The sequence below is a fragment of the Pelecanus crispus genome, chromosome 5, assembly GCF_030463565.1.
Source record: "Pelecanus crispus isolate bPelCri1 chromosome 5, bPelCri1.pri, whole genome shotgun sequence".
Lineage (NCBI taxonomy): Eukaryota > Metazoa > Chordata > Aves > Pelecaniformes > Pelecanidae > Pelecanus > Pelecanus crispus.
Window position 1 is genome coordinate 65507909 of NC_134647.1, and position 26663 is coordinate 65534571.

The 26663-nt window shown below is 39.8% G+C and overlaps 1 protein-coding gene across 4 annotated transcripts in view; it reads left to right on the forward strand.

Annotated features, from left to right (window-relative positions):
• Nucleotides 1-26663, forward strand: part of DAB1 (DAB adaptor protein 1) — a 120198-nt gene that overhangs the window by 86765 nt on the left and 6770 nt on the right. Inside the window, exons 8-14 of one of the 4 annotated variants that reach the window (XM_075711239.1) lie at nucleotides 1585-1644; nucleotides 14482-14538; nucleotides 17971-18033; nucleotides 19184-19292; nucleotides 21738-22283; nucleotides 23125-23252; nucleotides 24184-24255. In XM_075711239.1, the coding sequence (XP_075567354.1) occupies nucleotides 1585-1644; nucleotides 14482-14538; nucleotides 17971-18033; nucleotides 19184-19292; nucleotides 21738-22283; nucleotides 23125-23252; nucleotides 24184-24255 (1035 nt within the window). Of the gene's footprint in view, nucleotides 1-1584; nucleotides 1645-14481; nucleotides 14539-17970; nucleotides 18034-19183; nucleotides 19293-21737; nucleotides 22284-23124; nucleotides 23253-24183; nucleotides 24268-26663 lie in introns of those variants that run through there. The other 3 variants (XM_075711243.1, XM_075711241.1, XM_075711242.1) reach the window with 3 other exon arrangements.

A 26663-nucleotide genomic window follows, 5' to 3' on the forward strand; every position in this document is an offset into this window, starting at 1 on the left:
GGAAAACTTTCCAGAGAGAAAAGAAAAATATGTGCTGCTGATAGTTTATCTTACCATGTCTGTCCTCTTTTTGTGAAGACTAAACTTTCCAGTGACTTACTAAATACACCATTCTTGGTTTATGCTCTTGCACTGTCACTTAACAGTCTGTAAAAAGAGATCACTTTATTTCCATGAAATTGAATTGTTCCACTCTTACCAGTTTCGCATCACCTAATGTCATAGGTGGTTTTAGTGGAAGACAGTACTTTGAGAAAACCAAGGCAAGCAAGTAATTCCAAGGATAGGAATAGAAGAGATCTTTTAAAAAGCTTGTTCCGTTTCTGTAAGGGTTCTGCACTCATGCTCTTGAAAAACTTCTGCAATGTGCACCAAGTTAAAGATGCACCATTTCCCATGAAGACTTCGACATTTAAACATGGGCAAGAGAATGTTTGAACAGTAGAGAGAGTTTTTGATATACTATACAGAATAAGAAATGATAGCACATCTCAATGAATAAGTAACATTCCTTCAGCTTCCCCTAAACCAGACCTACTCTAATATCAGAACTCTAAGATATTTATTGTCTTAGAAAACAAAAACATAATCATTTTTGTTATGTTGGCAGTATTATTTCTCCTGTTAACCTGTGAGGTTTCAGTAATGTCTGAAATGTAACCTTCTTATGTTCATTGGAAGAGTCGCACTGATTTACTTAGAGATTCATGTGTGTTTAGAGCATGTTTTTACTGTTGTTTTTGCTTGTGTCATTTACGATAGACATTCAGTGCTTCTAGGAAGGAAAAGAAACATAATCACAAATTATAAATATGTAAACCAACAGTCCTTAGGCAGGCAAAGCCCAGTATTACAAAGCAACGGAATTTACATAAGAAGGCTAAAAATGCCCAAGGTGTAAATCATGACTGTTGACTCAACTAAAGGCTCGCCCAAAGTTTTTTGAAGTGCATCATCCCCTGTCCATGCAAGGCTGTTGACTTCAGCTCCCTGGCTGTGTGAGTGGTTGTGCAGTCTCAGACTCTGACAGGCCAGTAATTCCTTAGTAAAATTGCAGAATTGTAACTAAACATTGCTTCAAGCAGCCGCATCTGCAGGGGTACATATTATGACTTGACTTGACTTAGATTATTAAATGAATTGGAAGGAAGAAATCTAACAACATAGGCCAAACATCTCTTTCCCTCAGATTGGTAGCTCTACCCTGGATCTCTGCCATGGAGGAAGATGACATACTGACCTGATAGTGACTTCCATGTGCATCTTCTAACTCCCAAGTAAAATTAAAAAAAACAGTTAACTAGGAAGGAAATCCAAGTGCACCTGAACTTAATGCAACCGAACCTAACTGAGAATGAAAATCTCATTTCTGAACACTACTGGGCTTTAGGATTTTAAAAAATCAGATAGGTGTTTTATTTCTTCAGTATTGTCTCCATTAATGTTACTGCTTGAATGAAAAGAGAGCCACCCTTGTTTTCATTAGTATTAAATGACTACACTGTACTTAAACATCAGTTGTGGATTTCAATTTTTCATCAAACTTGCTTGGGTAATGACCTTACTTTTCATTTGCTATTGCAGGTTCCTACCAGCCAAAAGAAGGAAGGTGTTTATGATGTGCCAAAAAGTCAACCTGTAAGTGTAAGTATCTTCCCTATTTATATGCAGTAAAGAAGATGTGTTTCTCAGCTTCTGTGACTTTCATTATTGTATGTAACACTTGGTACATTCCTCATGATGGAAATTTTATCAGTGATCTGTTGTGGGTTGATTGGGTTGGTTCAGAGTAACCAGGATTGTAATGTCACTTATATCCATCTCATTCATTACTTAAATCTCCTTTCTGTCTTTTCTGACTCATTCTTACGAAAGTCACCATTTACAAATGTGTTATCTGTGGTTAAGAGTCGACAGTGAGCCTTGTGCATGTTAATGCATGAATCGTTGCTGTCTGGATTACAAGGGTTCCTCTATTATCCAATGCTGTACAAGGTTTATCACTGTGAGTGAGCACGGGCTGCATTTTCTCCCCTGTGTGCTGTCTCAGAGCTGTACTTTATATATTGTGCTCCTTACAGCCTGGTTTAGTAGGACAGCAGGGGGGGCAAGGTCTGAACAGAGTGGAGTTCGAGAGAAGTAGTGTTAGGAGAAGGTATGTCAGAACATTGTGACCTCTACAGTGATTTTTTGCGGCTATAATGTCTACACCTCTTCAGAAGGCTTCCTGGTGAATACAGTGTGCTGATAGGTAAAGATTTCATAAGGAGCTTCAAATCTAATGTTACCAAAAAAATGGGAATTCACATTAGAATTACTTTTCTATCATTTGGAAAAAAAACCCAAACAAACAAGTTACATCAAAATCCAGCCTAACCATACCTAACATACACCATAGAAAAGCAATTATTTTTCCAATAAAACCAACTTCTGGTTGCTTAGTAAGAGCTGTAGAGTTGTAGGGCAGAGATACGTGCAATTGCCCTTAGTTTAAACAGCTTTGGGAAACTCTGAAAGGAACTACATCAAGATTAAGTGCGCAAAAAGACCTCATTCAACAAGTTCCCGAGTGGCAGAATTTTTTCCCTATGTATTGTATTGCTTTCCTGGTTATTGTGGGCTGTAATCAGCACAGGGAGATTTCCTTCCAATATTGCTACATATTATTTCTGGAGTGCTCTAACTATACAAGAGGCTAAGGGTCAATATAGACTGTCAACTTAATTCTTTCTGTCCTGTGCCTTGCATGGACAGTAGACTATTAAAAAATAGGGGTAATACGCGGTTGCATCCAAATGGCACCATTCCCTTTCTGTGTATTAGCATGTTGAAGAGGTGAAGCATTTATCTGCTGAATGTATAAGGAATGGTAACAAGTGGTTGAGATAAGAAGTGTAGTGACAGATGCCTTAGCAACAAGGCATGTATTTGCTGAAGGGCAGGTTATACTGTTTAATATAAATTTGTGCTATAAATATCTCAAGAAATTGTTCAATTGCGTTGGTTACACAGAAAATCAGTATATCTGAGGATTTTTGTGAGAATGGAGAAAAACAAAAGAAAAGGTCAGGAATTTCAGTCTACTGTAACCATGGGGAAAATGCCTGTATTCAAGAGAGAGGAGGAGAGCCTCCTTTCACATAAGTATGTGGTAACTTGCACAGCTTGGGCTGATCACAGAGACCAACATGCCAAGTAAAAAAGATAAATGCTGGGGAGGGGCTGGATGGGGGCCTGAATTGTGACACTTCCGTGGTTTGCACAAACAAACAAAATTTGTCATAAATATTTCATGATAAGCCACTAGGAGGAAGGAGGCATCATCATGTTGGCTGGGAAAATCTAGTAAATAACTCATGTTGCGTAACTAATTAAGGTATTTGTGGGCACAGAATAGCTGTAGATTTTTCACTCATTTCTCATATAGTTCAGTGTTACCATTTTTCCACTGTACATTTCCTGCAACTTTTTTATTATTCCTTCAGCGATGTTTCAAATTTATTCTGGGTATAGTCTGTAATTTAGGTCATTGCAGTATGACTGGATGTACAGTACACTTGCAATCATATCTGCAGACACTTTGGTATTAGACTGTCCTGGTAAAGAGCATGACTGTGAGATATAGGGCATATGGAAGCTACTCTGTAATCATCAAATATATTTAATCTGTCATCGCCATGAAGCCGGTTGCAGACTTTTTTTTTTTTTTTTTTTTTTTTGGTATTTCATGGTTAAATTTAAAGTGATTAGAGCTTTTTCTCCAAACAAGTTATGTACTTTAATTTATGAAAAAAAAGAGACGAAAGAGAAGAGGAAGAAATATGTAGCTGAGATTTTTGTTTCACCTTTTTATTAGCATGTATTAAAAAAAAAAAAAGAAAAGCAGCAATAGCTCTTAAAATTAGCAATTTAATATTCCACTGCCCATCTGATTTATTGCTCACCCTTCCACATCTGAGACTCTCTGTCATTGAGACACTTGCCGTATTTTTTTTTTCAATTTATAGCTGTCATTATTATATAAACCTCTAAAATTCAATCTGAGGGCAAATAATCTAGCTCATCTACCTGGTTTAAACATAGAAGGACACTTTCTTTATTAGGAGCTCTTGCTTTCATTAATTTCATAATGGATGAATAAAGTGAGAAACTTTTTGTAGCTCCTAATAGGTTTCAGGCACCATGAATTCTCTCTCCCAACAATAAATACAACACTTAATAAAAATGCAGCAAGTTTTGCTTGGGTTCAAACAGAATTGCTCACATTGCATGGACAGAAATCGATTTTCCATCTTGGGATTGTTTTCTTCTGATGTGTTCTCAGACAACTTATCTCTAGTCTCCACACATAAAAGTGAGGGATACTGAAGTAGTCATCTAGGTGCTCTCCACCCTTGACTCTCTGTAGCCAGTGGAGAGAAATAGCCGCTTCACAGGGAAATTCCTCCTGTCTGCGTGAGGTGTCCCTCACAGGTGGAAATAAGTGTACGTCTGGACATCATTCTTTCATGGCTGCAGAGGAACTTTAAAGGTATGATGACTTCTAAATAGTTAGGCTTAGGTAGGGTGAGATCTACCACAGTGTAAAAACTAAAAGCCAGAATCCATTTTCCAAAGGTTACTTTGAACCAGAAGGTGTAATTCATACTGGTTTTTGATAAGATACAGCTTCTTAAGAAACCAGGACCTTTTGGGCAAATATTGCTTTCTTTGTGTGTACGGGATCCCATTGGGGCTGAAGGTATGAAGCATATTCCTGGTAGTGCCATGAAGCAGAAGTATTCAGCATTGTATATGCATCAAGATAGCTAATGTACTTACACAGTACTGTGCCATTGTGTGAGGCCATTTGTCAGAAGGTGTCAAAGTACGTTATAGTGTGACTCCTCATGATCTCTGATATCAAGTAATGTAAATACGGTGTAAATGAGGCGGAAAGGAATGAGTCTCGGATCTCAGAATTTGCACGTACCCATTGAACTCAATTATGAGTGGTGGCTGGTTGCCAAGTCGCTTCTCTGACATTGGGATGAAAAGATTGCTTACTCAGTATAATTCTTGTATTTCTCCATCTCTTTGCTGCATCCCTTCCTAGCAAATCCGACTCTCCTGTAGATTTCCTCTGCCAGGCATGCAGCTCAGCTCCAAACACACACTTTTCATTATATCCAGTATCCTCCCAGTATCTCTCCCTTCCTTTGTATCAACTCATGTTTCTTGTATGCATTCCTATTTTGTCTGCTCCTTCCTTAGAACAAGTCTCCCATTCTCCGTGCACTGAGAATAGACTTCAAGCCAGACAAAGAAAGCAAGCTTACCCCAAAAAGCTTGTGTTAAGCGGTACGCACTCCACTTAGAAACTGTGGTTCTGTATGTGAAATTAACTGTTCTAAAAAAGTGAAATGTTTAATGAGCTCTTTTTGTCATAATTTCTCATCGTCTCCCCATTATACATCCACATCAAGTTCTACCTGTCATGGTGTTTTCAGTAATAAGAGTCAGACTGTAAATACCCTTCATGGAGACTGTCAATCATATCACAATAAAACGTTCTCTTCTCAGCAAAATGTCTAAACTATCTGCTTACAATTTTATGAAGGCTTTCAAACAAGTTACTGCTGTATAAAGATCCAAGGCATTGTAGCTGATGCCTTACAATGCAGGCAGTCTTCTTGCTAGTACCAACTATGTGGAAAATATTAACAAACCCGGGTGGAATGGACAGGGAGTAATTTGGCTGCCCTAGGGGCAAGGCATGGGAGGAGCAGGTGAAGCTGGGCTGGACCTGAGCACACTCAGGTCTAGAAGCTGTAAGGGCTGCCCGACTCTTCTGCCCGAACTAGGAAGCTGCATTTGGGAAAGCTCAGTTTTAATTCTGGCTGGGATTACAGTGCCATTTGCAGGTGTGATTTGTTCAGGTCTTGTGTCGGAGGAAGTGTGCCTGGGGTCATCTGGAAGGCGTGGGCAGCCCTGGGCTCCACCAGACCACACGGAAAGTTGGTCCCTGGAGTAATGGCATACCAAAACGTCTGGCAATAAAGTTGTTCAGAGCAGCTTTCCAGGTAACTCTGAGCATCCTCTAGAAAGTGAATTCTTTCTATGACACTTGGTCTGGAGTAGAGCTTTGTAACTCTGGCTTTTCCCTAATTTTGCATCAGTGGCATCAGAAACAACATCAGAGTGGTGATATTGACTGCAGCCTCCACAATCTGGATTTCAGGATCAAATTTTCAAACATGAGAAGTGACAGAGTGCACAGACCCAGTCTCTGACCATCTGTGCCTGCAAAGCCGTCCATTTTTATTTACCTTTGCTAGAAGACACCTGTGTTCAAATGCCCTGACTTAGTTACATTCAATTAAACCCCACATATGAGGTTTAACATTACGGTGCGGGACATGCATTTTTAACATACACAGCTAGTTGTTGCAAAGTTTGAAAAATATTAGTTTGTTATGATAATGTCTTGTGGCATGAGTTTCTTTGATGTTTTAGTAGGCTGTTGCTATTTTTTTAGATAGAAGTGGATACACCGACCAGTATCTGTAGTGTAGACATTTAGACATTGCACTAACTATTCTGAGAAGATTTTGTACAGCGCTGGAAACACCTCTGCTCCATGTGCTCCTCCTCTCAGCTTGTCTTGTGGGTTAATACCAATATTAACTCTGATACTACTGCTGGCTTGTAATGGAAACATTTAGCACGATGCCAAAGGTAGCATCTCAGCCCTGAAGGTGAGATGTTGTTGTCACATACATGTCTTCAAGAGCAAGACTTGTGCTGTAGACAGAGGCTCTTATTATAACAGCCTCTCTACCCATCAGCCATTTATTTCCATCTGCTGTGTGGGTACCATCCCCTTTGTGACATGCATCACCTGCCCTGTGTTATCCTCTGGGCAATCGCGGCAGATGTTGCTAGGTGATCTCCAGCAATGCTGCTCACATTGCACTGTCATGTCTTAAGATACTTCTGTCTGTGGGGTTTTTTTTCCTTCCTTTTGGGTTAGAGGGGAGCATTGCAGGAGGATCCTGCATTCAGTCGGGTCTGGCTGACACAGGAGAGGCAAATCCCTTGATGCTGTGGGGCAGGTTTCTGACCCATCTGTTTCGTTTGGACTTCATGTTATGTATGCGTGTTACCAATCAAGGTCTGTCACTGTCTGTGACTTAATTACTTCTATATTGTAAAAGGTTACTGAGATTTGTCAAGGTGTTTTTTCCTTCCTTTTAGCAAGGCCCATGGGCCTCATCTTCTGCAGTTCTATACTTTCTGCTTCTGTTTATACCTGTGCGAAATGCAAGTAAAAACTCTGAATAAAAACCTTTTACCCTCACTCAGCACTGGCATAAACAGCAATGCACCTCCTAGTTTGGAGTGGATCCACAGCAAAAAACACTTGAACACCTGAATTTTCACCAGCAGATCCTGTTCAGCTTCTGCTGAGGTGAGAGGCCAGGTCTGAGGCTTTGCTCAAACCCCCATGCCTTTTTCCAAGGAGAGGAACTAGCCACCGTCAGGGATGTTTCACAGAGATCACAACCATCAACTTGTGGCTACTGTACTTGGTGGGATGTTAGTTCCCTGATCAAGTGCTGTAATAACTAAATCTGTCTTTGTATTTTTTTTGTTTGACTTTGTATCACTTTTTCCTTTTTTTTTTTTAAAGCTATTTTTTGTGTTTTACTCCCTAATAAAAATTTTAATGGCACAGGAAGCAGTAACCAGGTCCTCCTCCCTAGTCTTCCCAGATTATAGCATCTGTAATGTGAAGTGATGAGGTTTCTTCATGTGTGTTATACACATGGTTTATGTACGTCTTAGCACCTGAGATCAAAGTTAGGGATATTTCAACTGATTCTTGAAAAATTGTTCTTGCAATGCCTGCTAGAGCAAGAACATTCAGAAAGCTGTTAACCTGAATTCAGTGTCTGATTTCCAACAATCTGGAGGGTTAGATGTTAGAATTAATCCATTGTTAATGTCTAGACCATTTAAGATGATGAATTTTAATCTGGATAGTTTCTGAACATTCAGAATATACCCATGCAAAGTTCTGGTTTCAGTCCATCCATAATTTTTTATCTAGCATGTCAAATAGCAGGTTTTAATAGTGTAGGAATACTGTTTCACAGATGAGAATAAAATGTCCTGATTTAATTATGTCATATCGATATTGTGGGCCACATCTTGAGTTCTTTTTAATCCATAGGAGTTGTCCTGCTAACAGGCTTTCCATTCCTGCATTTGTAATACCGTTCCCTGAATATGATCCTAAACCCTGCACCTCCAGCAGAATGAGATTACATGCTATCAAAGCATTGAATTTACTTTACTTCCTAGTACAATCCTTTAGGATTTTGGGACATAATCCCATAGCATGGGAAAGCTGTAATTCAGCAGCACTGCCCTTGATCAGTTTTTCGTCGTTCTCTCTCTCTACTGTACAAACAGCAAGAAACAAAGGAGCAAATAAAAGCTGTAGGTTTTGCCCTGGTGATACAGTTGTCTTGTTGGGTATAGGCGATGTGGGTGTTAGTATGGCAGTTTAGATTTGTACTTTTAATACAGAACTCGGGGAATATAAATAAATGATAAACATTTCGGTGGCCCCTTACAGTTATGCAGCCTGTTAGGTCACACGTCTAATGGCTTCACATGTATTTGAATTCCTAAACTTACCTGGGTTCCTATACATTTTCTGGGGTAATATTCTGTCCCTTTTGATATTTTCCAAAGTGGAGAAAAGAGAGTGTAGCTGAACCGTTAAGTCTAGCTTATTGATTGTGGGGTAAAGTTCTGTTACATATAGTGAATTTATGTCTTTTATGCAATATGACTGATGCAGATTTTATCTGATGGCTGCTGATATATTAAGTTGACAGCTACACATTGTATTGATTCACTACATTTTGATCTGCTCAGTGCCCTGCAGCTTGTAGTAATTTGCTAAAGCATTTATTTACACACAATCTGCTTTCTGAGTAGTAAAGTTTGTAGCTTTACCTAGTCTGTATCACTGTGTGGATTAAATGATACCAGTTGCACAATTTGGTGTTTATTTACAAATTAAAGGGAATAAAGTTCTGGGGAAAGTGCTGTATGCATTTTGCATCAGTTTGGGAAGAAGCTGTTGTAACTTTTTGCAAATTCATTCAGTGCTATCCTACGTTATTAAGTACAGAAATACACAGGTCTTGGCTTTTTTTGCCTGCTGAAACTCAGGAGATTTTAAGGTTTCAAAAGTACCATGATGACGTGGTATTCAATAATGAAGGTAGAAATAACTTATTTCTTGGTTTTAGCTCCAGTCACCTGTCATTTTGAAAACCATTAGATAGACCTGTATAACCGTGCCTTGTATTTTAAAATAGTAAATTTGGGGTTATTTCTAACTCCCTTCCATTGTTAAGTTTATTCCCTGCAAGTATCCAAAGCTGTCACAGTCTAGAAGTGGAGTTTTGCTCTCACGTGGAAGTTTGGATTCTCATCATCACTTGTCTCTCCAATCTGCAGTTAAAGAAAGCCATCATGTGTCACCAAGGCTGGCTTCATTGTGCCACCCGAGCAGTCCCCTGACATTAAAGAGTTCATCTTTCCCCATCTGAGCTCTTACCATGTCCTGTGACACTGTCCTCATTCCCATTTTCCCCAGGGAGAACTGGTGGAGCTACACACTGGGAACAAAAGGTGCATTACTTTCAGAAATAGGTCTTCAGGCAAGAAATGCCACTGATGCCAATGAATGCGTCTGGCGATAAGTCTGGATGGAAACTTGGCTGAGGATGACACTGACGTTGAACCAGCTAGCAGCTTGTCATTGGTCCCTGATTTTCTTGCTGAGACACCTTTCCTCATGCTGAAATGAAATTGGATGCAGGCTGGCTTTTGCCACTGTATCAGCTGAAATGTTTTGCTCTTCCCCTTTGTTTCCAGTTTTCTGTTGAATGGAAAAATACGTTTCATTTTAATATCTTTGCATTGCATCAGCCGCATGCAATAAATTGCATGCATTTGTAAAGGTACCTATAAAGCCAGGCTTATGTTTCTAGAAGACAGATGTCAGGGCCTGTTAGTGCACAGTAAATGTAAATTACAACAGCTTTTGTAGCTTACATCAACATTTTGAAAACCTCGGTGTTTAATGCAACAACATAGTGATATTTCTGGACTTGCAGCATTTTTTTTAAATACATGTGATGTGACTGGTGTGTACCGTAGCGTACCATGCTCTCTGAACCCACCACATGGGGTCTGGAGAAGATATGGAGGAGGTGACTATGTGGCTGGGACCTTTGCACCAGCATCCTCTGTGCTCTGGGAAGTTTAATTAACTTGGGTGTTGTGTTGCCTGGAAGCAGCGTGGGTCTGGCTCTAAGCTAGAGTCACTCTTTTGGACTCTTGATTTATTAGAGTCTGTCAGAGAAAAGTGGTAATTGAAGCATTTTAAGTATCATTTCCTGTACGAGTAAATATCTAAAGTACACAGGGAATTCAGAATTAAGTTCCCTTCAAATGAAGAGAAAATAAATAAATGAGTAAGCGTATGTTTTGATTATATGAAGAGATCCTTAATTTAAAGGAACCTATCGAGCAACAGTGAAGCAATTCACTCAAACACTCCTCAATAACCTATTATGTCAATTATTCTAAACCATCCCACCTCTTCAGCTGCTCAGGGTTGACTAACAGCATTTTTAACCAGTACATCCAGTGCTTACCAGTGAACAAACAAAGGAAACTGGACAGTTGGTGAATACAATGAAGCTCAAGGCTACCCTGTACTTCAGTACTTAATACCGAAGTCAGTACTTGGGTTTATTACTTAAAATAAAAATACAGAGGAGAAGAGTTACCTGAAGAAGAGTGCTCCTGAAAAATAAGACTTACTCTATGAAACTGGAAAGAGCAACTTTAAACAGGAGGGTTCGTGTGTCCTGTGGGATTCTGAGCGCTGGATTTGAACCCTGTGTAAGTGACGGGTGCCCAAGTGCATGCATTCTGGATGAAAATCAATCAGTGTAATTTTATGGCAGCCCATGTTGCTGATGTGACCTGTACCAGTTCGCAATCACCCTAAATGTTCACAGCAGCCTTACAACTAAAAGGTTGTGCTCAGCTATACCTGTGTAAATCTGGGTTGATGGTAACATCGTGGCTGCCATTACCTCTGTAACTGGGAAACAGCATTTGACGATCTTTAGGATCTGTACGAGGCTGAAGATTGCAAAGGCATTGACAATTTTTTCTTCACACCCATATTCTTCAGTGTATCCTCTTTAATTAGGAAGTAATTGAGCAATTCTTTGTTGAGTTGTCATGCTACTTCATTAATCCAGCAGTAGTTTTACAGGGAAACAATATGTCTGTTGGATGTTTTCAGTGTGCCTCAACCTACTAGACGTGGTTTGACTGATGATTGGTTTAGTCACGATTCTGGTGTGCTCCTTTGTTATAGTTCTAATTGGGTTTTAGAATGAATTGTAGGTAATAAGCAAGCTGTTTGCAGCTCATGGAGCTTATAGTAATATCAACACTTGTTGTATAAGGCTGTGCAAATAACTGGAGCTTTGCTTAACTAAAATAATGATTTGAACCATCAGAAAAAATATTTGACATAACCAAAATATTTACACTTTCAGCTAAAATAAGAACAAAAATCTTTAGTTTGACTAATCATTTGACTTATCATTAGACTTCCAGTGTAAAATACATGTTAGAAAAATGGAATTGGAAATGCAGAGAGGCAGTGCAGTTGGATGTTCTCTCTTTTGTCTACTGGGCCGAGTGGTACAGCACTTACCCTGAATGCAGGAAACCAAGTTTAAATCCCTCTGCTGTCTTAAAAGATTTGAATAGCTAATACCCAGCTCAAAGGTTAATTACTAATTACTGGTTATTTGCTATATTTAGTATCCTGCATACTCTTTTTTACTTGCTGAGCTCTGTATCAGAGTGCAAGTTAATTACTGTGTATTTTTTTCATGCTTTTTAAGCACCATCTTTGCTTCATTCTCTGAGATTTCAGCTTTTTGTAAGACACTACTTTTATCATTTTGTTTGCAAAAGTATAGCAATATTAAGCATGTTTTCTCATGTTGCAAGTAACTGTAGATCACTTGCCTTTGGAAAAACCAGGCTGAGTAACAGAAGTTGAATATTCTGGCTTGTTATATATATAGGAGTGAAAGTAGTAAGGTGCTTCACACTTTCATGAGCGCAAGAGGCCTGTCTTAGATTTCCATGGTAAAATCTGAACTTTTGCATTGCTTAGAAAAGATATTTTCCAGAGTACTTGGCGATCAGAGGGAATACTGTAGTGGAGGTGGATTGTTTTCGATTCAGGTTTATGAAAGCTGCAGTTTACTTATCTCTTATCATTGGTTCAGTACTCCTGGTTTTTCTCCAGCTCTTGGATAATATGTTTTTCTTTAGTGAATAGTAAAAAGGGTCATGAGGAATTTCATTACTGGCTGGAGTGGTTTAAAAATCTTGCTGCTGCTTTAAGAAGCCAGATTTACATATTTCATGTTTAAAAGATTTACAGTATGTCTCACATGCCTGTATAGAAAGATGGAGCTTTTAATGTCACTGCAATACAAGGATTAATACTCTTTCCTCCGCCTCGGTCTGCACGGCTGGTCACAAGTGGCTGGTGTGTTCCTGGTTGACTAAGCTGTAGGGGTGTTTTCATATTCAAGGAGATGCATTTTTGAATAATTAAAGCAAGCTTTTACATCACTCTGTGGAGAAATCAACAGACAGCAATCCTAGAGGAAGATCAAGGACTGGAGCATCTTTCCAGGCTTCTGGTTATTTTCTGTCGTGCACTGGGGAAGGAGAGAGGGGATTGTTGACTTTAATTGTGAAGGTTAAGCACTTCGTATCAAAAAGCTGAACTGGAGGAAGGCTCGAAGGGCCAAATTCTGCCCTTGGTAGCCATGTTGCAGCCTCAGCACGGTTGCCGTTGCAGGCTGTTCCATGCTCTAGTAGACAGGGATATTTTACCCTTAGGAAGTGTCTCCTCACCAGTGTGTGATGCAGAACACGAGCTGATGGAAGATGCAGCTCAAATGCTACATGATAATTGGGCACTTGGGGATGTGCCGTGACATGTTGGGCAAATGTTTTCTGCAAGGTCCCGCTGTAGCACAGGTGGGAATTTCTAATGGTCCATTGAACGCTGCGCACATGTTCCCTCTGTGCTGAGACATGGTTATTTCTCAGCTGTTTTCACAGAGCGATCAGCATGGCTGGGGGCAGGATCCGCTTCAGAGCGATGCAAGCTGCATCCCTGGATGCTGGAGGATGGGGTGTTAAACGAGGGGGCTGTCAGAGCAGACAGTGATTAACTGCTGGCCAAAACTGGTCCCTCCTGAAGGTGTAAACCCTTCTGGTTTAATTTTAAGAATATTTTCAAGGTCTGTGAGTTCTTTGAATAACTGGACACAGCTTTTTTCACACTTTCCTTGCCTGGGGCTGAAGGAGCATGCTGTGAGCACCAAGAACATGCAGGACTGCGTCCTTTCCTGGTTGTGCACGATGGCGTTTTCTTCCTTTAGCTTTGCCTTTTGCCAGTCTCCTTTTTTCTTCAGGTCTCTGATGAGCTGAGGGAATAAAAAAAGCATTATAGGCTGTTTCTGAGATTTTTAAACTTTTTTGTTAAGATGGCATGAGATTACTGGCTGGTAACTTGTGTGAAGCTTCTCAGGCATCTAAGATTTGATTTTTCGTTAACTTGCTGTTATGTTTGTTTCTTAAGAAATAAAGTCTCAAACACTACAATAAATGTTATCTGAAATTTAGCATTCTGAGGACACTGAATTGATAATTTGTGTTAAATATGTAGATGGATATAGATACGTATGCATGTGTGGACAGTATATTCCCATGTATGTTTACACACACACAAACTATGGATTTAAATGTAACTTGGATTGACTGATGTCAGTGATTTTAAAAATTACTATGGAAAGAAAAAACACATCTTAAATACGTTTGCATTGATATTATACTTCTCCTAGTTAAGAGGAAGCTGGGTTTTTCTGCAAATACTTGCTTTTAGAGCTTTTGTTGTCCAAAACTCCATTTTTTTTTTTCCCATGAGGATGTTAAGTCCTTTATTTCACCAAGCCAGTGAAAACTTCCATTAATATAAGCAGGATCAGAGCTCACTGGGTATACTTATTGCTGAATTAATAAACATCTGGGAAATTAAATAGATGCAAGCAGTGAAATTGCCTTATACACCAGAAGATAAGGTTTAACAGAAATAAAGTGTATGTTTGCCCCACATCCCAGCAGCATTCAAACTCACTGTTTTGACTGCGTGATTTCATATCTGCGCTTACTGCAAGATGGAAAGGGTTTTCATTTCAATAGTGAAGTCAATAATTATGGAGGTTATCATTTTCATGCTCAGAAATTCATGTCATTTTCATAAATCATTCATTTCATTTCATAAATCATGCTTTACAGCTGCAGAATGGAAACTTATTGCTGGACATTGATGAAAATCTTGTTTCAATCACTCAGGTAAGGTTGTGACACTAAAAATGTTTTAAGGAAATATAGATGAAATCATCTATAGGAATAGTGCAATTTGAAAATGTTCGGTTTGGGATTAACTTCACTGGAACGTAGCTAATATCAGATGTGAATAATTTTAAAAAGCGTAATGGGTGAAATCAGTTCTGTAGTGACAGTGAAATCACAAAAATAAAGGATAACTATTTGGTGTCCAGAATCTCATATGCTGCAAGTGGATCAAACTACATCTATGTCAGAGAAGTTGCATTAATTTATTCAGGCTGAGAACTGGGTTGTAGAAATAAGCTAGATACAGAATCCAGAGCTGAACTTCTGGGACTTTAAAATCCCACCTCCAAGTGTTGCTGTTTAAGACTCACTAGTAAGGAAATGATGAAGTTGTGTTCCCACTAAATTTCTGTTTACACACTCTAACATAGCTCTATAGCTCTTGTTGCATATAAGGTTGCTATTCTGTGAGAATTAATTCCCCTGTAAATATATTCCTTTTCTTTGGGGAATATTGTGAATGAGGGCTTATTACAATAAATAGTGAAGTCGGCTTTCCTATCACTCTCTCCATAGTGAAGTCGGCTTTCCTATCACTCTCTCCAGCTGCCTGTTTGGAAATCCATCCGCAGAATTTCTCTTAAGAGCTTTAACAGAATTATATCTGTGAAGAGTTTCCAAAGATCCCTCACCTTGAAGCACTCTGAAAAGTATTATTATTCTTCCCATTTTACAGGGGTGTTGAAGCATAGAGATCTGAGTTGTTGCCTTTCAACACATACCATATAATCCTGAGTTCAAAAGTATACTATCAATTTTCAGTATTGATATGAAACATATATTTTTTCCATAAAAAAATGTGTAACTTTACAGACATTTCCTCTTAGTCTGTGTAACCACGTGAGCCCCTCCCTTTCACATCCCCTCTGGCTTGCTCTCCTGCTTCCTCACCTGGGGTGGAAGCACTGGAGGAGCCTTTGCTCACAGAATCATAGAATCATAGAATCGTTTAGATTGGAAAAGACCTTTAAGATCATCCAGTCCAACCATTAACCTACACTACCAAGTCCACACTAAACCAATTAAGGGTAGACTAGACTAAACCATGTCCCAAAGTGCCACATCTACCTGGTTTTTGAACACTTCCAGGGATGGTGACTCCACCACCTCTCTGGGCAGCCTGTTCCAATGCTTGACTGCTCTTTCCGTGAAGAAATTTTTCCTAATATCCAATCTAAACCTCCCCTGGCGCAGCTTAAGCCCACTTCCTCTTGTCCTCTCGCAAGTTACTTGGGAGAAGAGACCAACACCCATCTCACTACAACCTCCTTTCAGGTAGTTGTAGAGAGCGATAAGGTCATCCCTCAGCCTCCTCCAGACTAAACAACCCCAGTTCCCTCAGCTGCTCCTCATAAGACCTGTGCTCCAGACCCTTCACCAGCTTCGTTGCCCTTCTCTGAACACGCTCCAGCACCTCTTAACTCATGGCCTCCTCGAAAGGACATGTGCTATTTCTTAGCAAGCCAGAGAGGAGAAAATGGTGAAAAACCCATCAGTCATGCAGGAAAAGGGCAGATTTAGGGGTGGTGCTGAACAAGCAATTTGGAGAGATGAGAACAAAGCGGTTATTTCTGTAATTTGGTGTCACCTGGCATCTCTTGAGTTGGTAGTGCCTACAGGAGGCTTGAAGTGATTTCCAAACAAGTGCTGCTGTTGTCATTATTCCAACTTTTCTGGCATTTTAACAATACTTGCCTAGTGTGTTTGCACACACTACACAAGTGACTTGTGGGCTTTTTTCTTTTTTCAGAAGCTACTTCTAGCAGTATTTTAGTAATGTACAGTAGAATCAGTGTACCCTGAAGAAAACGTGGATTTTCTTCTTCCTCCTTCCATTTCCATGCAGATACTTCGAGGAATATATAAGCCCATAAGAAGAAAATATATTGTCATAGCACTAAAGCAATGTGATCTATTTAATATATGACATGATGTGAGGAAACGTGAAATAATTCATCCCTAGGTGCATCATTAGACATAAAGCTGAGAATCATCCAAGCTGCTAGACGAATTCCAAGTCTAAGTGATTGTAGCATTGGTTTTGTTTATGGGAATAGAGATTGGATTGCAGAAATGTGTAAACCTTTGAAATCATTATATTTTGAATGATTTATGTCGTATTTATTTAATGTCTTATTTCTTAAAGGATCATTTATAATAGAAGGTTGAGGGCAGGAAGAAATCTTAGGGCAATCTTGCTCCTTTGGTAGGTTGTGAAGACTGACCAGCCAGTGTGGTTAATGCGCTGAGTGTTGGCTACATTTGCAGGTCAAGAATCAACTGAATGTCAAGCCTATTTATGTGATAGGAGGCTGCAATGTTTGTGTGCCTAAGCTGGGGAGGAGATTCAATGAACTGAATTAAGATTTGCATTAAATCTTGTTCATAATGAGAATTGTGGCTTCCCACATGTGTGGGTGCGATTGAGTAGGATACAGGCAAGAAGGAAAGTCACTAAGCAGAAGAAAGGTAGTGGAGAAGGAGTAGTTCTTGAGTTCCCATCACAGCTTTCCAGAATAGCCACCCTGATAAGGATGGTAGATGGGTTTTAGGTTTCCTGCAGAGCTAGAAGGGATCCATGCTTTACCATCTCTGGACTCCAGATGAACTGATTTGCAGATGCAGATGGGTGGAAGAGAGTCATTTTACTCCAGAACACATGAAGGAGCTTTGATTATGCAGTCACTCAAGGTGCTCCTTTTTATGAAAGTGCTTTTTCTCTTCTGGTCCAGTTGAGTGAGACCTGTATGGGTGACCTATTTTGAGATCAAACTGAAGGATGCCCTGAGAAAACATTTCTAGCATGAGTTAAATGTAGAGCTAAAAACTTACAATAACCCAGTTGTGCATCCTTCTTCAAGTCCACTTATCCAGGTCACACCTGTCCCATGGGCAAGGGGAAATCAGGCAGCACTTCAAAAGCCCTTCCCTTCTGTATCCTTCTGTCACTTCCACAGTCTGCTGCCGTGTTTTAAGACCTTGAAATAGGGGTTTAGAGAAGGAGACGGGGAAAAGGACTGGCCATAAATCATGCTTGGTGCTCACTGATGTTAAGGGCAGAGCAGTAATGCATCCAGTCCCATTCTGGATAGTTTCTTCATGCTTTATTCCTTTTTTTTATGGTGGAGAATTCCCTACAGAATCATTTTATAGGGTCAGCTGCTGGCTATTTGGGTCCATCAGCAATATCAAAATCCCACAGCTTGAACCCATGCGCTTCCTCCATATGGGACTTGACATTTGAAGCCTACATGGCTTTGGGGGGATTTATATTGCTAGCTGTTACTAGTTAACTTTGCAAGTTGTAACTACTTAACACACAGTTTCTTCTCAAAAAATAAATGGGTTTTTTTTGTTTTCTCTTTACAGGCTGTTACCCAACTAGAGCTTTTTGGGGACATGTCCACTCCTCCTGATGTAACCTCCCCCCCAGTGAGTATCCAGGAAAACTGAACTGTGCATTTTTCTACATGCTATTTTCAGCACATTTATTGAGCACATTTACAATTCAGGTCATCAACCATTCCAGTAGGGAGGATTTCAAAGTAGTTTTTATGTTACGAGAAAATAAAAGTGAAGTAAATTGACTGTGGAGTCACTGCTTCATGATGATGTGCAAAAATATCTTCAATTTTCATTTTTCTGATATAGGGGTGGGTGCCACATAAGATATAACCTGAGCTGCAGATCTCCTTCCCTGGTGTTTATCAGAGGTGCATGCTTCACCGCACTGTGCCTCTCCACTGCACTGCAGGAAGATCCAGTTACAGCATTATATGATCATGTCTCTTTGGTTCCACCAAGCACATATCCCAGAACTGCCGTTAAAGGAAGGAAGACAAAACAGTAGAGAGGGCTGGATGTGTTTTGAGGGCAAAGAAAATCTTCTCAACATGCTTTTCTGCATCATAAAATGAAAAACCAATCATTTTCCTATAAAGTTTTTGAACCTTACATTAAGCTGTAGGGGAGTATGAATATGCTGAGAAAATTGAGGCACTGTGAAGTCATCAGCTTCAGATCTCCAAGGTATTCTAGAGCATGTCTGGGACTAGATGCTCAAAGTCCTGTCTCCTCATCCTTAGCTTGCTCAATTAGATTGGATTTCTCCTTTAATGTAGACCTCTGGTTCTGGTCCTGTTGGTTAATTGGAAGCAATATGTATTCACTTTTCCATAAATCCTGCAGATATTTCATTTGCCTTTACTGTTTCTTACATTAACGCCTTGGTCTTCTGCCTCTACTGGTTGTCACCTAACACCTAGAATCACAAGTCAGTATGTTCTGGAGAAAGAAATTATGTCACTATTTTGCATGTGATATATTCCAGGCAAATTTTATTTTTATTTTTTCCTCTGGTACAAAGTCCCTTGTATTCTTTCCTTTTCTCCTGTCTCCAGCAAATTCTAATACTGTTATTTCTTTTGCTTCTTTCCTTCTACATCTTTCCATTCTTTTTTCTTTCTCTTTCTTCCCTCCAAACCTGTATTTTTTGAGTTACAGATGATGCGACAGCAAAGGATGTGCTGCAGAAGCTGCAGCTGATTTGTCATGATTGTATTTTATTCCTGTTTTCTTGCAGACTCCTGCTACTCCAGGTGATGCCTTTATCCCATCTTCATCCCAGTCACTTCCTGCTAGTACAGACATGTTTGGTTCTGTACCTTTCAGCACTGCTGCCGTACCCTCAGGTAAGAAATCTGGGGAAATAAGAGCTTGACTCAAATTTGGTGATCAGTTCTCAGCTCTGGTTTGCATTTCAGTACTCGGGCTGTTAATTTAATACAGTGGAAACAGGGAAGGATTTTGAGGACAGTGCTGCAGGGCAAGGCAAAACAAGTCTTTAACAAGCAGGGAGTACATTATTTTTAATTTACCCACACTTTTCAAAACAAAACCCAAAAAAGTCACTGGGAATTCAACCATAGTTCAGCCATCTGGATAACATACCTTCTAGGTACAGTATCAAGAGAGAAAAAAATAGTTTAGTTTAGCTTTGCTTTCTTTGTGGTAGCAATGATATCCTGTGCTGTGTCCAGTAAATAGAGAATGAGACATGGAGAATTTGATTGCATTTCAAAGGTATTCCACTTAGTCAAATCCTGGTATTTCCTTTAGACTTTTCTGTGTTCCTCAAAGTGCTCAAAATTCAAAAGCCATGTAGCATTCTGCAGACACGCAAGGCATGTGGTTTTGACTGCTGATCTCTCCCTGGGATACCCAGAGCACTGCAAAAGCAACGCTCTCAGCTCCGCTTATGGAAACAAAAAGGAGGAGGAGTGCCTTGAATCATTCAACAGTGACTTTCTAATTGGTTAACTCCTTCTCTGAAGGGCTGCGTTGCAGCATCAGATTAGCCACTGCATCACAGAAAGGTTACACTGGTGGTGAAGTGTTTGGGGATAATGTCAGATGAAAACCCTCACTGCTTGGGTGAGGTTACAGTGGGGACAAGATAAAAGGACATCTGGAGAATCCATCATAGCCATCTATTGAAAGAGATGTATATCTGAGTTACTGTCCTTTCATCACTCATTAATTTAGTCTTTCAAAGTTCTGTTTCTATTTTATTTTTATTTGGGGCTTTTCCCTTTACGATTTTGCAACGACCCTTACATTTAGCATTACAAAACAACCTAGAAGTAAAGCAAAGGGGAAAAACTACAGGAAGACTCAGAAAAACATTCAGGTTAGAAACAGGAGTTTTAAAGCTATGACAGTATTAAAAGTAAAAAGAGGTTGCATATTGTAAAGCATTAGCAGTAAGTCATTAATTTAAATGTGAAATGGTGTATCTGTAAATCATAATACTTCTGTCAGTGGAACATAATTGTATTATGTAGTTTAATTTATAACATTTTTTACAGTAGTTTAAGTTTCAGATCTTTTTTTTTCATTGTAAATAGCAAAGCACTTGATCATATAATCCCTATGCATTCAATCTCTTAGTAGCATGAAAAGAGGGTTCAGGTCTGACAGGAAGCAATTACAATTTTAGTGTTAATCTTTAATTTCCTCCCCAACTAGAGAGCTTTCATGCTAGCATAATACCTGAAGCAGTTTGTTGTTATTAGGTATGTAGTACAGGAGAAGCTCAGGACCTTTTTGATGTTCTCAAGTAACTGGGTAATAATCAAATGTGTGGGTTTTTAACCTGAATTCATCTGGGCTCTGTCTTTTTATTATGCAATTTGAGACACTTGCTTTGCTCTTTGGAGTCCCAATGGTTTGAACTGTGACTCTTTCAGAAGAGATGGCACAGAGTCTTTCTCTCACAAGGAGGTCGCACTGTCATTAGAGGGGCCTTGAGTTGTTACCTAACATATATGAAGGTGCTTCCCTGTAACTTAGAACCAGTTTTGTTGCTATGCCATTGGCAGGAGTTGGCTGGTGTTTGAGTCACTCTCCCCAACAAAGAATAAAAGCAAAAAGAATGAGGAACTGCAGCAAAGCTATGCAGAGGGGAGGGACTCCTGGGCGCCCTCTTCCTTACTTCTGCTTGTTCTGGCAGCTCATTTTTTAGCAGCGTATGGGCTGCTCTGAAATGATGAACTCCATCTCAGCCTGACCCAGTGCATCATGTCCAGATCCCTGCCCCGAGAGGAACAGGAAGGCAGAGGGTGAAAGGCAGAGGATGGGGGGAGTCAGGGTAGTAAGGAGAGCCTGCAGAGCTCAGTGGTGAGGAGCAGGGTTGTGCTGCAAGGGGGTGAGTTTAGGGAATGTTTTGGGAGCTCCTGTGGTTCTGGTGAGTGGTTTGACCAAACTGATCCCAGCTGTGCTTTGACAGAGCCCTGGGGAGGGGAGCTGCCAGATGGCCAGCTGCCAATGTGGTCCATGCACACAGGTCTTCACAGACCCAAGAGGGTACTCACTGAGGAAGAGAACTTTTTTGTTCAGATGAGGGGAAGGATTATTGCCAATATCCACCAATTTGTGGGTTTTTATACAAGTATTTGTTCAGTGATGTGAATTCAACCATGTCTTTCAGTTTTCTTTTTAAGTGTGCTGAAGCTCTGGGAACACTAATGTAGCCTGCATGTTTCTGATTTATGGTGTAGCTTTTTCTGCATGCTCTTGATGGTAGTGTTAAAACCTTTCATCTCTTTTTTTCCCCACGCTCTCTTTATTCTTTGAAGGTTATGTTGCCATGGGAGCTGTTCTGCCCTCATTCTGGGGACAGCAACCACTTGTTCAACAGCAGTTGGCCATGGGTGCTCAGCCTCCAGTTGCTCAGGTGATGCAGGGAGGACAGCCGATAGCATGGGGCCAACCCGGTATTTTTCCTCCTACTCAGCAACCGTGGCCATCTGTAGCTGGTCAGTTCCAACCAACTGCCTTCATGCCAACACAAACTGTTTTGCCTTTACAAGCAGCCATGTTTCAAGGTACCATTGCTCCTATAGCTACTGTTCCACCAAGTGATTCCAACAGATCAAGCCCACAGACAGACAGGCCCAGACAGAAAATGGGAAAAGAAATGTTTAAGGATTTCCAGATGGCTCAGCCTCCACCAGTGCCATCAAGAAAACCAGATCAGCCTTCCCTCAGTTGTACCTCAGAGGCCTTCTCAAGTTACTTTAACAAAGTTGGGATGGCACAGGAAGCAGATGATTGTGATGACTTTGATATCTCTCAGTTGAATTTGACTCCTGTGACTTCCACAACACCATCTACAAATTCACGTGAGTATTTATATGCTTTCAGCCATACCTCTCTGCAGGCATGACTGTCCCTCAAAGCATTTCTTTTTTTTTTTTTCATACAGTAAATTGGAACACAAGATATGGACTGAGAACCTTCATGCATGGTCTAGCTTATTAAATGTGTTCCAGCCATAAAGAAAAGTATCAGAGAAGAATTTCAGAGGCCACTGAAATCAACAGCCTCAATAGCTGCAGTCTGAAATTTAATTTATAAGAAGACAGTAATATATGTTCTGTGCTAGGGACATGCAAGCTAGTTGGAAAATGCCCATGACATTCAACCTTACAAATGGTTTCACTTATGTCCCATTCAAGCCATACTTTGCAGAAATTAGGGGATGGGTATTTATTTTAATAGCTTGATGTATTGGACATGTGAGGAAATTCATTGAAGAGCTGTAAAATAAGCTTATCATGTTCATAACATGGAGATGGGGGATTTTGCAGATTGCTGAAAAGAGGAATTCATGAAACACAGATTTACCAGGGGCCAGCCAGAGACGTTCTGTTTCGCTTACCTGCCATAGGGCAGGCAACTCATGCATTCTTAATGTGATGTAGTGGCATCTCCCTGGTTCCTAAAGACATATGCCAGATGCAGCCAAACTTAATTTGGAAACAGCTGAATGAAATCAAATATATGGAATTGATAATGACTTCTCTGTTCAAATTTACCTCTTACAGCTCCTTGTCAGAAAATAATTTTCAAGGCTAATAAAAGTTGAGGTCTCCAAGGCATGAGCAAATTTTGTGCTGCTGTGTCTTTCTGAACAAATTAACAGATATATTTTCTGTTGCTGTTACCTTAATCTTTGTTTAGCTCCAACCCCTGCACCCAGACAGAGTTCTCCATCAAAATCATCAGCATCTCATACCAGTGATCCTGCTGCAGATGACCTCTTTGAAGAGGGGTTTGAAAGCCCAAGCAAAAGTGAGGAGCAAGAGGCTGTGAGTAGCAACAAGGTTTCTAAATACTGATTAGCTCATTTTAGCTAGAAAAGACAGAAGTTACTTAAATGTTGTTTGGTAGTGTCAGAAATAACTATTCTAATAGAGCTGGGTGGTATTTAAGGGGGAGCTGCAGACAGCATTCACTTCCTGGTCCAGTTTTGATAGCTAAAAGCATGACATTTATGTTGATATGCACTAATATTGCATACAACAAACCAAAGTCAGAGTTCATACGTAAGGTTATATATGTTAGTTGTATCCAATGTCCTTATTAGCATACCAGCATTCACTTGTTGATGGTAAGGGAGTCCGAGGTAAAACAACATACATGCTGAGGCTGCAGAAGGAGATGTGAGAGTTTGTGTGTTAAATGATGGTTGATGTTGTCTTGCACATTCTTGCATCCCAGTTGCTTGCCTAGTTACATTCCTCAATGTTCTGGCCCTCAGTATGTGATTTCTTTGCCTTAGACTCCGTGGACCAAAGCAAGAAATGTTATCCAAGCAATGACTTTAAATCACAAGGTATCTTAGGCAGATAAGAGCCTAAGTGAGCCAAAGGCAAGAAGGAGTCTGTACAAAAAAAGGACCCAAAGGTACAAAACAATGCAAGCCTGGCCTCTTTCTGATTCACATAGATTCACTGCCTTTCAGGGCCTTTTGCAGTTCTGGTTTGTCTGATCCAATATCCTGAAGTCTGTGGCAGCTCCTGCATGGGCTCCAGCAGGTACTGGTGTGGTCCTTTCCTACCTGCATCAGCTATAGGAAGCCATTTTGGCTTTTGAGAACATATCCAGCAGTGAGGTCTCGCTTTCTGGTTTTCATGAGATAGGATGTACTTGTTATGCTCACGGCATGAAAGTAACCTCATGTTGACTTTTCACTTTCTTATTGTTGAGAAAAAAAGGTGTTATGTTCTTGTATTCTAGCCTGATGGGTCTCAGGCCTCATCCAACAGTGATCCATTTGGTGAGCCAACTGGTGATACTATAAGTCCACAGGTCGGTAGCTAGATAGCACAGGTTGGGGTAGGTATCTGTCCTTTTTTTCTCTACACCTTGAGGTGCTCACTTATTCTTCCACCAGTGCCTACCATTGCTTTCATGGATGCATGGTTTGTTTTTCCTTTTCATCTCTTCTGTTTTTCCTCTCCATTATCCACAGTGTATTCCTCATGCTCGAGTGGTTTGCATGGCTTTTGCCATTCCCTAAATGTTGCAGCTTATGCAAATATGTGTGTTTCAGCTGCCTGCATGCTTTAAAGAAATGTAGACTTATTTTTGTGTTCAAATTCTAAGGGGAAATAGAGAAACTGAGCCATTACTAACAATGTATTAGGCAGAACATTTTTCTGTTATCAAATCCACTCTGGCCTTTAGTCAGATGTAACATATTAAATGGAATAAGACATCTTACCCATAGACTTAACAAACATTAAATAAAATTATGTAATGATACATAAACACCTCTACCCTAAATCAATGTGATAATCAGTAGAAGAAGCACATTTATTATCTGCATGTAAAAAATACGGAAATGGGTTTGTGTATTTTTATCTCCAACTGCAAATTAAAAACACCTGAAAATTATGATCATTCATATTACCATTGGCATACTGATGTTTTAAAAATTATTCATCAAATGTAAGTCATTTAAATCCAGACAGACGGGAAAGATGATCTTTTCATCTTTTGTGTTACAGAACATGTTAGAAAATGTGGCTGCCAGTGAATGTTCTGTGATTTGTTTCAATACAGTGTATATGTTTTACCAAAAAGACAGTAAAGCTACAAAGTTTTATGAGTACTGAGCATTGTTATTCCATCCAAATACTCTCCGGTGTTCCTGTTTGAAGGATATGTTTCATTATCTTCTCCCTGTCTGCCATTCATGTTTTTTATTACCCAAATAAGTGATCTGACACTGCTTCTGTGCTTCAGCACAGAGCTCCTGGAGCAAATCCATACCAATGGTAGAACCCTTTTAATTTTTATACAGAAATTGCACTGTGTTCACCAGTGACTTATGCACCCCGAGCCAAAGTAGTTTGGTTTCAACTCAATAGTTTCATTAGGAGTCAGTTTACTTTGTACATTAAATATGGTTAAAAAAAAATCTTACAGTAACTTAGCTTTGATCCACTTGGGAGTAATAAGATTATCTCTTAATAATATGTGGTGCTGTGAGAAGGCATCTCCCCCTTCTTTAGCTTCACCAGTGTAATGCTCAGCTCTTGATGGCTAAAGCAAAAGTAGCATTAAGCTTTGTGTCTCACTGAGTCTAAAAAGTACAGTGTAAGGATAGAGTCAAGCTGGGACTCTCTAGCAAGAGCATCCGTTGGTTATTGTACTCCATGGAGAACTCCTTCTGCAGATGCATGATGCCACATAGTTATTTGGCTTTGCCTTTGCCTGACCTTGGCCAGCACTGACAGAGCTGGCTATCCAATCTTCCTAGATCAAGAAAGAGAATTTGACCTTTATCTGAGTCCCACACTCTGCAAACCCATATACATTTGTTTATTGCAGTTTATCCTAGTCAGGGCAATTCTGAAATTCATCACAGGGAGAATAATGATAAAATCTTTTTCTGATTTTCTGACTGTAACAAAGATAGTTAGCCTCATTTGTAAACTAGCATCTCACATGTTTACCTACTGGGAGTTCTGGAGATAACTTGAAACAATAGTTAATGCATATTATCATGTAAGGCAGTCAGGTGAGGGACTCCTTTTGTTCTGCTTTTATATAACACTTAGTAAAATACATTCTTTTACCTGTCAAGGGATCTCTGGGAGCTACAAGAACAGTATATTACCAGTGATTCCATATATTTTATCTCTGTTTTTTGTTAATCCTTGTACAGTCTTGCATAAAATATGTATAATTCTCAGAAATATATTCTGGGTAATGTTAAATAATATTACTGATTATCGCATTATAGTAATTCCTAAAAGCTGTAGGCAGGAACTGGAAGCTGAACAAAAAGAAAGCCTCTATCCAGTGAAGTTACACTAATATCATTGCGCCTCTGTGGAGTGCCATTCAGCAGCAGTCTATAGAAAATCCACTTGCTAAAACCAACCCATCAAATTCTGAAGCCTAGTATCATCAGAGCAACAGAAAGTCTAATCTCCATGGAAAATTATCAATTCAGGACTTACTACTGTGTTGTGTATTGAGCTCCGCATTTGGAGAGAAACTTAATGGGGAGAAACATGTAGTACAAAAGAATCACAGTCTGCATTAAAAGCCACTTTTGTGTGTTAGATGGGAGATTACTTTGCTCTTTAGAATGTGGGTCTTCACACCAAGAACAGCACAGTATACAACTCAGATGAATGGACCTCTCAGGAGCATGACATAGTACTGTACTCAGAAATTTCAAATATATCTGTTCCCAGCATCTC